Source organism: Chiloscyllium punctatum, chromosome 10, assembly GCF_047496795.1.
Source record: "Chiloscyllium punctatum isolate Juve2018m chromosome 10, sChiPun1.3, whole genome shotgun sequence".
Lineage (NCBI taxonomy): Eukaryota > Metazoa > Chordata > Chondrichthyes > Orectolobiformes > Hemiscylliidae > Chiloscyllium > Chiloscyllium punctatum.
In genome coordinates, this window is record NC_092748.1 from 6,829,758 (window position 1) to 6,843,468 (window position 13,711).

Sequence of the window (13,711 nt, forward strand, 5' to 3'; positions counted from 1 at the left end):
CATTTATCTTCCAATCATCTTGAAAGCACTGGAAACCAACAATCAATCATCTGAATACATATCTTGAGGTAAAAAACAAATCAATATCATTAATTCAGCTTTAGAAACATGCCAGTCATCGTTTTAACTTGTATCGGTCAATACCTGTACTATACTAATCTGGAAATAAACATAGCACATCCATTTAGTTGTGAGCAAGAACACTTCACTATTTCCCGTGTTGTAGAAATTACTTACAGTTACATAGTTGTTTTGGGGGGGGGGGGGGGGTTGGGATGGGGGAGGGATGTAGACCTCGATATTAAGACCTAAAATTACCATTTTAACTTGAAAACTGCTACTGAAGGAGATTGTACCAAAAAAAACTTTAAAATGTGCTATTGTGCCAAACACTTAAAAACCCTTATTTAAAGCCAAACAAATACAAGTGGTTTTAATGTCTCCTCAAACTCTCTTTTTCATCATTGACCCCAAGCAATTCTTCAAAATGTACATCTTGCTCTAGTTTAAAAACAGCCAAGAGATTTAACAAAGGTCAAATTATTTTTAAGTTTGTTTATTCCCCCTCCCAGAGGTGCAAAAACTTTGCCATTTTTTGTGCACGCGTATAAACGAGTATTTAAAATAAGCTATTAAAACTTAAATTTAAGCGGTTGCTCCAATTTTGTATAATTTTAAAAGTATAGGGGAAACAAAAAAGCAATTTATCAGAGCAGACTGAGGCAGTGGCATAGTACCAATAGATTTTTTTAAAAAGTTCTTTGGAAATCATTATAGTTAATGTATTACACAGCTTACTTTAAACTGCAATTTTACACCAGCGAGGAAGTGAAGAAACAATTATCTTCAAGTAAGTTTATAGAAAAACGGCCACACCATATATGAATGGCATGAAGGTTCAGAACGAGTGGCATGATCTCTTCACCATAATAGATCTTTCTTTTAAAAAAAACTCAGTAAAGTTGCTCAAGTTCCTTCATGTTATGAATGTAATTTATAAAACGTGTGAAGTAAGCAAGCCTTACTACAATCATACAAGGCATTGGTAGGATCACACCTGCAGTAATGTGTGCACCTTTGGTCTCCTTATTGGCTACAGACATTTTTTTAAAAATTTCCCTCCAGGGTGTGTAATGATGGGTCGTCACAACACTGGTTCCTATGCTAAGATGATTTTCCTCACAGGAAAATAGCAAGTTGTCTAGGCCTCTATTTCATTTTGAAGTTTAGAAGCAAGTGAAATAAAACATTGAATTCTTCAAAGGCTTGGCAGGGTGGATGCCAAGAAAGTATTTCCCACAGCTGGGGAGTCTTGAATACAGAGATCATAGGATCAGAATAAAGGATCAGCCAATTAAGAGCAAGTAGAGGAGATACTTATTTCACAAATGGTTGTGAATATTATGAATTGTTGAGAATATTTGACAAATTCCTAGATTTTTGAGTACTAAGGGAATTAAGGGAAATAGGTTTCCAGCCATAATATTGCTGAACTATAGAGCAGATTCAAAAGGTCAAATGGTTTCCTCTGGCTTCTATGAAGTAAAGAAGATTTTAAAGAAAACAAAAAAAGAAGTTGCAAACTACTAGATATCAAGCCATCTAACGATTGAAAGTGTGTCATTGTCACAAAGAATGCATACACTGTACACACAAAACTCAAAGTAAGACAGCCTTGTTGAAAATACTTGTTTTCCAAGCAGGGAAAGAAAACATTTTCAAGCTTTAACTACATTTAAATGGCTTTAAAAAAATTGTTGATTTTAAAGAGTTCTTATTGTTGGCTTGGAATGTTTGAGGGTTAAAAATCCTGTGTAATATGTCTACTCAGTTCAGCTATTAGATCAATTAAATTGCTCTGGATATACAATCAACTTACAACAATGCATTTCTGTTGAGAGAGTGTCTGTAATCTTCAAATGGTAAAACTGGGTATGATCAACTAAGAGAAAGTGAGGACTGCAGATGCTGGAGATCAAAATCGGAAAGTGTGGTGCTGGAAAAGCACAGCCAGTCAGGCAGCATCCGAGGAGCAGAGAGTTGACGTTATGAGCATGAACTCAATGAAGAGCTCATGCTTGAAACGCTGGCTCTCCTATTCCTCGGATCCTGCCTGACAGGCTGTGCTTTTCCAACACCATACTTTTCAAAACTAGATATATGAGTGAAGGCAATCCAAAAGAAAAAGTTATTGGAAAGCATTTGGCAATAAATAGTTGGGGCCTGATTAAGTGCCCAAATTCTTAAGATAATTTATTTTTCAAACTGGCAAGCAGATTAAAAGCAAACGTTTTGTTGATCAAATAAGTAAAACCCTTGGCACTGCTGTGATGTTCTAATGCTCTGACCCCATCCAAAATACCACTGTTAGCAGGAAAAAGGATAAAATTTAACTTCTATACACGTTTTCTTGGCATACACTGGTGGTGTTTGGGAATATGAAGGAATTTTGTGGTAACAGCATTTTTTACATGCTCACCTTTAAAAGTAAAAAAAACATGTTTTTTCATTTTGAAGAATACCACATCAATTCCAAATTTAGTCTTCAGTCTTATCATTATCCTTATTTCTCAATCATCCCATGTTTAACAGAAATTATCAACAGCTGAGGGCTGGAAATGTCAGTTATTGCTTTTATAGCTAAAGATGGGACTGAGAATACCTCATGTCTTCTATCAAGGAGATGTACTCAAGCTCTGCAAATCAAGGGGCTAAATCTCACCAACTAAAGCTCCCAAACAGAGTATAGTTAATGAAAGTCAATGTTTTCATCTGGAGTGCATTGCGCAGGGTTCTGTAATGCAAGTGGGCACCAAACTATTTCACTCTGTAATGAACCCATATACTTATACCAATGTAAATGAATTGGAACTATTTTCATTTAGCAGGTTGCCTCACTCCATTTGCTTCACAGAAACACGAATTCTTGTATTTTTAATCAGTGCATGGCTAAGAGTTGAGAGTTTTTGCCTGCACTTGACATTTTGCAACCAATAGAACATGGTTATATTTGTAACTCATCATGGCTCCACAGCTAATTACAGTTTGCCACTTAAAACATAACAGGTATTTCTTGGTGATTTAACTGAAATGATGACATAACACTTTAAATCATTGTGACAAAGTTCTGATCACCCAGATCAGACTGCTAGTTTCACTTCAAGCTTCCACTATTGTTATACAAACTGTTAAAGTGCGCCATTTGCATTATTTACACATTAGAACCTGAGAGTAAATCAAACTTGTAAGAGCTATTGCCATATTATTAAATCCTAAACTGTAAATTACAAGAAAATTCACTCCCTTGGGTGACTTTTCAAATGATGCAAAGTATCACTAATATCCAATTATTTTGTTATAAAGGTTTTCATATCTGTAATTGAAAAACATCCTATGTGCAGGGCGTCTAGTCCACCAGCTTTAAGTGATATGGATGAACACAAGTTCATCCTAGCCTCAAGCATAGGTGTTATCTAGTACCATGGGAATTGGCTAGCAGGTTGGACTGTTGTATTGCCTTGGTGCCACAATGATATTCATTCCTGCAGAGAACACTGTAGCTCAGCTGAAAACATTCAGAGATTAATGGGAAGACTAACCATCAGTTAAACATTAAAGGGAGTAAAATTCCTCCAATTATATTACCATCCTGCTTTGTATTCACATTGGCTATTTTGCTAAAATCACCATCAAGAATTTCAGCCCAAAGAAGGTAAGCAAGAAAATGATACAAATCCTGTATTCAGAACTGCAAGCTATTTATAAACATTGCTTTTATTTGATGTACATACTTGTTATCTTAAACATGCAAGATAATAAGCTCCCCGATGGAGGGAGCAGAGAAATAGGAATGCAGAGAATTTTTTTTAAAAATCCATGTACACATTATTTGTCAGCCTGCTGTCACACAAGATTCCTTCCCCCTATCATTTCTTCACCTTATTTGCTGAACTGACTGTGCAACAGCCTTTCCTCCCTCATGATCTTGAGGAGAAGTTAATACTTGAAATCATCTTCTGGATCTTATCCTCATTTTTCAGTATATTTGCCTTGACAGCACAATTCTTATCCTGCTGATCCTTGATCAGTTGCTCCAGTTCAGCAAGTTCAGTCTTTAGAGGCTCCACAGCTGTGTCTGTGATGCTGAAAGGACAATAAATAAACTAACAGATTCAAATATGTAATGCAGTCATATCCACGAAAATTGAAAAGCTAAACAGATTTCCAAAATGAAGCTGATGAAAGAAGAATAATCACAGTTTTATTAATATGGCAGCAATTGCTTTAAGGGTTATGTGGGATTGCTGTCCATCATACCACAGTCCTGTACAGAGCTGGTGAGTGATTCTTTCATTTATATTTATCCTCCATATTCTGAAGATTCTGCCTATGTACCCTGTCTGGAAACTTAGTAAAAGAGAGGGGACAATATTGTATTTTAGATCTGAAAATGCCCAATGGCTGCAAAAACATGGAATGCACAACTCCAGTATTACAAATGCAAAATCAATTAACATCCTTATTTGGAAAGCACATGAATGTATGCGCAGAAATGGAAAGGAATTAGGAACAAAAAGATGAAAAACCATCTTTCACATAAAAAAAACTTAACAGCTGTTCCCTATGGACCACAGGTATGTTTGAGCAGTAAGTCAGCCAAGGGCCACAGGTGTACAATTCAGTGGCAAGAATGTTTAAAAGGTAGAGCTCTAGTCACACTATTATGAAGGTACCACTAACCACCACATCTAGTTTATAACACAAGACTTAAATGGAGGTATTTAATTAAGCTTTGGAGGTAGTTTAGAGAAGAGTCACTTGACTGATCCCTGTAATACAAGACTGAATTATGATATGGGTGTTCACGTAGAAAATAACTGAAATGTGGCCTTATAGAAGTATATACATTTTTTTTAAAAAACTGTTCAGAAAGTTTTATCTGGAACAGGACTTCAAATATAGTCATAACAAGCTTCAAATAATAAATGCATATTTAGGACTATCAGTACATGGAATAATCAACATGGAGAATGAAAGCACTTCCATGAAGAGTGATGGTGCATATGGTTTGAAATTATTGAAGAAACAGAGGACTGCAATGTTTTACGATGACTCAATGTAGGTGAAAAGATCTTTCTCATCTACATAAAGCATACGACCAGGGAGAGAAGAATGAAAACCATTCAAATCCAAATCTATTCCGTATTAAGTGTAGATTAGAAGTATGAACAGGAGGTGAGTCTCCATTACCAATTTAACTGAAAAGGTTTGCTTTAATATGGAATATTAAAAAGAAAATGAACAGGGCGTAAACCTTCTGGTCGCTCAAGCCTATTCCACCAACCAGTAGGATCATGGCTGGTCTGATGTGGCTTTAACTCTGCTTTCCAGCCTGGTCCCCATAAACTTTTACCCCCTTGTCAATTTTGTCAGTCAGTCTTGAGCATATTCAATGATCTTGTCAGCACTATGTGCTAGCGAGAGAATTCCAAACAGTAACACCCCTCTGAGAATAAATTCCTCCTCATCATCTATTTAAGGGGAATCTCTTCAGATGTGGGCAGACTGGGTGGGGGGAGAAGGTTACAGGCAGTAATGCTGATGAAAAGGAAAGAGGAGAGTGTTCCTATGATCACTCAGCTAAGCAACAGGTAAAAGTTCAATGGAATGAGCAGCACAGTTATTGTTGCATTACCAACAATGTGATTTTTTTCTTTTATTCCAGCTGAGCACGTGTAACATGAGTGCAAACATTTCTCTTGGCTAGTTTCTGAATGTTATTCACACCCACTGATAATTGATGTTTCGTTGAAATAGAAAACAAATTATTCTTTCTATACCCCATTCAAATTAAGATAATGACAAAATTGTATAGAGGCTGATTGAGTACAATGATTACTGGTTTTAAAATAGCCTCTATAGAGAATAATAGTCACATAGCGCCATCTGGAGCTCTTTTGTTTACTTTCTAGTTCCATACCAAATCCTATTTTACTTTTGAAATTCTAGCAAATCTTTTTGTCCTAAATGCAAAACCATTATGCAACTATTTATGAATATTCCACACAAAAGCAGCACAAACTCTACATACTGTATGAATTTGTCCTTCCAGGAAGAAAAATTACCAGTAAGCTGCCCTTTAATGGAAACTTATGGCCTGTACAGTTGTGTGATTGTCTTCCCCATTCTATCAGTTTTGACATCAAAAAGAGGATCAAAACAACAGAGATTAAGAGCAATCTTTGTTTCAGAAAGTCAATATTACAGTTTTAAAGCATGATGGTCATAAGAAATCAAAGCAGGATGGAAACATAAGAAATAGAAGGACTTAAATAAAAACTCAAAGTGTTAGCATTGCTTTCTTCTCAGATACTGCCAGACCTGCTGAATTTCATCAGCAATTTCAGTTTTTGTTTCAGTTCTCCAGCTTCTGCAGTTCTTTATTTTATTTGAGGTCATTTAAGCCACTTCTCCATTCAGTATCATCATAACTTTTATCTTCTTGCCCTATCCCAATATCTCTTAATTCTCTTGGTATCAATCTTTGTCTTGCATATTCTCAACAAACAAACATCCTCAGCTCTCTGGGGCAGAGAATAGCAAAGACCCGTAACAAAGATTTTGAACAAAGATAGGGAGCCTTCTGGTAAAAAAGTCATGTTCTTCAAAGAAAGAGGGCTCTATCAAACAAAGTAGCCAACATCTTTCCAATTCATTCATTACTAGATTGATGAAAGTGCATCAAGACCACACAGAGCTGATGATTATGTCTAATTAATGATTTTTTAAGCTCAGCTTGGATGATTGTACTGTCATAGCATGCATTATCCGAGATTATCAAGAAAGGTCATTACTATGCTGAGGAAAGCATGTAGATTCATCCACACCATTGCAAAGGATCCAAAGTCAGATATCAATATAGCTTTAAATGACAAATGGAATGCATCTGCCCCATTAAATGTGTCAGACCTAAATTTAAATTGATGCCAAAGAAGCCCAGCTTATAAAATTTGCTGACATCCTCCCCTTCATACCAAGCAATAGGCAAGATGAGGAATGTGCAGAAATAATGTTAGAAATGAGGTAAGGCAAGTGACACGTTGCTTGCCTCACCCAATAAACAAACACTATATTCTATGGCAGTGCATGAAAGAAAAGAGGACACAAGTTCTGTGTAATAGAATTCTGCTCAATTTACCTATCTAGTTAGGAAATCAAGGTTTCACTAAGATGACTCATGCCAATGGAAAAGGAGATCTAAATATAAGGATGTGATTAAGACTTATTGTTATGGCTTATTGTTAGAATAGAAGGGAGCTTTATCTTGTATCTGGTAAAGGTAATATTTCATTGGAAGTATCTTTTTTGGAAACAAGAAACTTATGCTTTAAAATCAGTCACATTAGAGAGTAAAAGTAATTTTACAAAACTAAAAAATCAAAAACAAAGGTGGTTTCTGAACAGTTTGTAATAAGATCCTCAATCTATGCCAACAAAATAACCAAGTTCAAAATTTCTGATTCCCTGGTTAATATGTATCCCTTAGCCACCACTTCAAACAGTTCAACTGTTTATTTTCGCCATTGCTGTTTGTTGATCTGTTGCTGCTACATGTCTTCATGTTAAAGTGTCTACACAATTCAATGAGTTATTATTGATACATTCATTCCAATACTGTAGTGAAGAATGATAGAACTACTGGAAAATTCAAAAGAGTAATTTTTAAATGCAGGATTAAACAAAAATATATTCTTAGAAAATATATTTTGTTGTCTTACTTTCCCTTTGCTAGATCATATATCAGTTGCAATGAGATGGAGAAAAAAACTCCAATAATTATTGTAACTTTAATTACCAATCAAAAATGGACGGAAATCAAAAATGGATGGAAATCAAAGAGCAAAGTTCTGTGGGTGCTGGGAATACTTTGATCAACCAGCATCTATATAGAGAGACACAGTTGATGTTTCAAGTCAGTGACCTTTCTTCAGAATTGGGAATATTTGGAAATGGTCTAAGTTTTGAGCAAGTGATGACAAGGACAAAAAGAAGGTCTGTAATAAGATGGAAGAACAGGAGAGATGGATTGGCGTGATGGGTAGTCCTCCAAATCCAAATAAAATGGCAAATGAGGAAGAAACAAAGAAAAAAATACGTGCCACTGATTAAAAGCAAAAAATTCAGAGAAAAAAATGAAAATAAATGCGGCAGAGACCATGATCTGAAATTGTTGAACTCAAGTCCGAGTCAACAAGACTGAAAAGTGCCTAACTGAAAGATATTCTACCTCAAGTAGAAAGCAGATGGGCTCCAGTAGACTGATATTAAGAATTAGTTACCAGGGTTCAGGGTTTCAAATTCATCCATTTGCTCTAATAGTGGTGCTGTGTCAATACACTGATAATTTGTAATGTATAATTGAAAGCATAGGCTTCAATGGATCGAGAGAGTCAAAGATTCAGACGTTCGATAAAACCAAATTACAAGAGAGACAGTCTGTGTTTCTGGTGACAATCGATAATAACAAAACTGATAATAGAAACTTCAATAATCAAAAAATCATGTAGCAGCACATCACTGTGCTGAATTACAATTCAAGATCCTGGTTCCTTACAAAAGACTTGTTTATATCTGATCACACTCAATGGCAACAAATCATTACAAATTTGAGAATGAAAGGGTGTTCACGTAAGACAGAATGAAAATGTGCACAGCATGGCCAAAATCTTGAATAAATTCATCAAATATTGTCAGTGTAGTCAACCCTGCAAAATTAAAAAATTTTAAGTTTTTGTTATCTACATCAGAACTAGGAGCAGGAGTAGACCATCTGGCCCTTCAAGCTTGCTCCCCCATTCAATAAAATGGCTGATCTTTTTATGTACTCAGCTCCACTTGCCTGCCCTCTCACCATATCCCTTAATTCTTTTATTGTTCAAAAAAAGTCTATCTTAGCTTTAAAAACCATAAGACCATAAGACCATAAGACATAGGAGTGGAAGTAAGGCCATTCGGCCCATCGAGTCCACTCCGCCATTCAATCATGGCTGATGCGCATTTCAGCTCCACTTGCCAGCGTTCTCCCCGCATTTCAGCTCCACTTGCCAGCGTTCTCCCCGTAGCCCTTAATTCCTCTCGACAACAAGAACCTATCAATCTCGGCCTTGAAGACATTTAGCGTCCCGGCTTCCACTGCACTCCGTGGCAATGAATTCCACAGGCCCACCACTCTCTGGCTGAAGAAATGTCTCCGCATTTCCGTTCTGAAATGACCCCCTCTAATTCTAAGGCTGTGTCCACGGGTCCTAGTCTCCTCGCCTAACAGAAACAATTTTCTAGCATCCACCTTTTCAAAACGTTTGCTGAAGTAGCGTCAACTACTTCACTGGGCAGGGAATTCCATGATTCACAACCCTCTGGGTGAAGAAGTTCCTTCTCAATTCAGTCCTAAATCTGCTCCCCCTAATTTTGAGGCTATGCTCTCTTGTCCTAGTTTCACCCGCCAGTGGAAACATCCTCTCTATTTCTATCTTATCTATTCTCTTCATAATTTTATATGTTTCTATAAGATCTCACCTCATTCTTCTAAGTTCTAATGAATAGAATCAGAGTCTACTCAGTCTCTCCTCATAAGCCAAAATGCTCAACTCCAGAATCAACCTAGTGAACCTCCTCTGCACCTCTCTTGTGCCAGTACATCCTTTCTCAAGTAAAGAGACCCAAACTACACACAGTACTTCAGGTGTGGCCTCACCAGTACCCTGTACAGCTGCAACATTAGCTCCCATCTTTTAAACTCAATCCCTTTAACAATGAGGGACAAAATTCCATTTGCCTTCCTAATTACTTGTTGTACCTGCAGACCAACCCTCTGTGATTCATGTACAAGGACACCCAGGTCCCTCAGCGTAGCAACATGCTGCAACTTTTTACCACTCAAGTAATAATCCTTTATGCTGCTACTCTGACCAAAATGGATGATTTAACATTTATTAATGTTGTATTCCAACTGCCAGACCTTTGCCCACTCACTTAAACTATCTATGTCCCTTTGCAAAGTTTCACAGTCCTCTGCACACTTTGCTCTGCCATTCCTCTTAGTGTCATCTGCAAACTTTGACACACTACATGTGGTCCCCAACTCCAAATCATCTATATAAATTGTGAATAATTGCGGTTCCAACACTGATCCCTGAGGCACACCACTAGTTACTGATTGCCAACCAGAATAGCACTCATTTATCCCCATCTGCTTCCTGTTAGTCAACCAATCCTCTATCCATGCTAATACTTTACCTGTAACACCATGCATGTTTACCTTATGCAGCAGCCTCTTGTGCAGCACCTTGTCAAAAGCCTTTTGGAAATCTAGGTACACCACATCTACGTAGACCCCATTGTCCACCTTACTTGTAATGTCTTCATAGAATTCCAAGAGATTAGTTAAGCATGACCTGCCTTCATGAACCCATGCTGCATCTGCCCAAAGGGACAATTTTTATCTAGATGCCTTGCTATTTATTTCTTGATAATAGGCTCAAGCATCTTCCCCACTACAGAAGTTAAGCTAACCAGTCTATAATTCCACATCTTTTGTCTACCTGCCTTTCTAAACAGGAGCATCATATTTGCAGTTTTACAATCTGCTGGAACTGCCCCAGAGTCCAGCGAATTTTGGAAAATTACTACAAGTGCACTTGCTATTTCTCCCGCCATCTCTTTTAGTACCCTGGGATGTATTCCATCAGAGCCAGCAGACTTGTCTATCGTTAGCTCCATTAGCTTGCCCAACACTACCTCTTCCATAATATTGATTGTTTCCGTAATAATGATTGTAGTGAAGGCCCTCACCTACTTTTGTCTCTTTGACAATTACAGGCATGTTATTCATGTCTCCACTGTGAAGACCAACACAAAATACCTATTCAATGCCTTGGCCATTTCATCATATCCCATAACTAAATGCACCTCTCATCCTCTAAAGGACCAATGTTTACTTTCGCCACTTTTTTCTATTTTATGTATTTATAGAAACTTTTTGCTATCGGTCTTTATATTCTGTGCTAGTTTTTTTTCTCAAGTTCTATCTTACTTTTTTTTTAATAGTTCTTTTTGTGGCTTTCTGTTGACCGTTAAAGTTTTCCCAATCTTCTTGTTTCCCAGTGATCTTGGCCACTTTGTATGCCTACTCTTTGAATTTGACAGCCTCCCTTATTTCCTTGGACATCCATGGCAGATTACCCCTTTTCTTACAGTCCTTCCTTTTCACTGGAGTACACTTTTGCTGAGAACTCTGAAAAATTGCTTTGAAAGTACTCCACTGCTCGTCAACTGTCCCACCATAAAATCCTTGCTTCCAGTCTACTTTAGCCAAGTCCTCCCTCATCCTACTGTAGTCTCCCTTGTTTAAGCACAGGAACCTGGTATTGGACTTTATCTTCACACTCTTCATCTGTATTCTAAATTCAACCATACTATGATCGATACTTCCAAGAGGATCCCTAACTATGAGGTCGTTAATGTTCCAGATCTAGATCTGGACCAGATCTGGTTCCAGAACCAAATCTAGGAATAACTTGCTCCCTCCTCAGTTCCATTACATACTACTTGCGTTCTGACTCCATTTTACTCATCAGTTTAATTAATGCTGTCACCATGTGTTGTATGGTAATTGAATCTGTTGAAAGCCACTAGAAATTAGTGTAGCAGGCAAACAGACAAACAGAAGTAAAAATAGAGAAGAAAGAAAGATTAGAGCAGCATCTTTCTAAGCTTTCCAATAAACTAGAAACTTATTCTTGGCAGGCTAGAGAGTAGAAATTTCCAGCCTTGATGAGAGGATTAGTAAATAGGATCCTAAATAGAGTCATATTGAAAATATTTCATAGAACATTAACAAATTCTCAAATCAGGTCCAGATTCAAGAATTTGCAAATATTGTCAGATTTTAACCATTATAATCTCTGTTTGGACAGGAAATTTTGTTTATTTAATTCTTAGAGAGGTCAAAGCTAAAAGAACAACAGCCTAGAACCAGTTCCAACATTTTATGTCATAAAAGAGTAGATCTTTGCTCTGCTATGTGCTTCAGTCCAGGCCTTATAATTGACATTTGCTGCAATTTAATAAAAGGGTTGACGTTGTTAAAGAATTCCATTCAAGAAAATTTAGAAGGATGAACAACCCTATAACAGTAATTATCAGCTTTCTCCTGCAAATACTTTCACAGATATTCTGCAATTTCTAACCTTTGCTCTCTTAGAAGAGATTCTGCATGCATCTTGTTTTCTTTGCGCCACATTGACAATTCATTCTGCATGGAGTCCATGTCTTCCTGTATGTAGTCCATTATTTTTCCCAGAGGCAAGGCACTACGGCATAGGGTCTGAATGGATGTGCGTAGCTTCTCTATTTCCTTGGCCACAAGTTCCCTTTCCTTCTTTTTCGCTGTTTCAGAAATGATAGTTTTCTCCTGGAAAACAATTTTGCAGCAACATTATGAAACCTGCCTTCAACATTATTCCCAGCGATGTGAACTACTAACAAATTTAAAATTATGATATGCAAATAATCAAAAATACAAATATAAGTAATATTTTTTAAATTAAAGAGGATCACAACTAATAGTTTGCTTAATATTAGCCCCTAGGTTACAATATCAGGTGTCACTGGTTTAGTACATCTATTCTTTCAATGTACAATATAATACAAAATGCGATAAGACAACTTGTAAGTTGGTTTTACAACACTTAATTGCTATGGAATTTTGATAACTATTATTTCTAATGTCACTGAGGATTTGCTAAGGAAGGAGCAAAAGGAACTTCAAAGGGGACGCATGAGAAACTGAAAGCAGGGGTCAAAAGGGACCAAAAAGTGTGGAGAAAAGGGGGCGAAGAAGAGTACTATGAAGGAATGGGGGAAAAAGGGATTGTAAGGGAAATGGAGCAAAAGGCTACAGGATGGGGGAGGAGGATGAATCAGTAATTGGTGGTAATGGAGAAAGACTACAAGGTTGGGGTGGGTGAGGAAGAGACACTGCAAAAGGAGTTGGAGGTAGAAGAGGGACTGCAAAACAGGGGGATGAAGAGGGACTGCAAAGGGGCTGGGGGGGTGGAGATGAGGTGCAGAGAAACTGTAAAAGGGGGGTGGGGTGGGGAAGAGGGACTGTAAAGGAACATTGTATTTTATGAGTACGACTACTATAAAAAACACAAATAGGAACAGGCATCACCACTTGGCCCCCTCAAGTCCTTCTCCACCATTCAATAAGATTACGTCTGATCTACTCCAGGCCACAACTCCTTGTGTGCCAGCTTATCATAGCTCTCAATTCACCAGTACTGCAAAAATCTATCTACTTCCTTTTAAATACTTTCAGTAATTTAGCCTCCACAACTCTTTAGAGCTGTGAATTCTTTCACACGGCCTTTCAAATGGGTGTTCCTTCATGACTATGTCCCCGAGTTCGAAGATCCCTCACTAATGAAACAACTCGTCAACATTTACCCTCTCAAGCCTTCTCAGAATCTTGTATGTTTCAATGGAATCACTTTTTTTCTGTTCTAAACTCTAATGAATAAAGGCCTAGCTTGTTTAGCTGTTCTTGATAAGTCAATCCCTTCATCCCAGGAATCAGCCTAGTGAATCTCTTTTGAACTTCCTTTAATGTCAGTACAACCTTCCTTAAACATGAAGATCAAAAATGTAC

At 37.3% G+C, this 13,711-nt stretch overlaps 1 protein-coding gene across 1 annotated transcript in view; it reads right to left on the reverse strand.

The window, feature by feature from the left end:
* Positions 1-3,756: 3,756 nt before the first annotated feature.
* Positions 3,757-13,711, reverse strand: part of traf3ip1 (TNF receptor-associated factor 3 interacting protein 1) — a 174,530-nt gene continuing 164,575 nt past the window's right edge. The window contains exons 14-15 of the mRNA XM_072578390.1: positions 12,249-12,472; positions 3,757-4,143 (exon numbers count right to left, since the gene is read on the reverse strand). Of these exons, the coding sequence (XP_072434491.1) occupies positions 3,978-4,143; positions 12,249-12,472 (390 nt within the window). The 3' untranslated portion in view covers positions 3,757-3,977. The remainder of the gene's footprint in view (positions 4,144-12,248; positions 12,473-13,711) is intronic.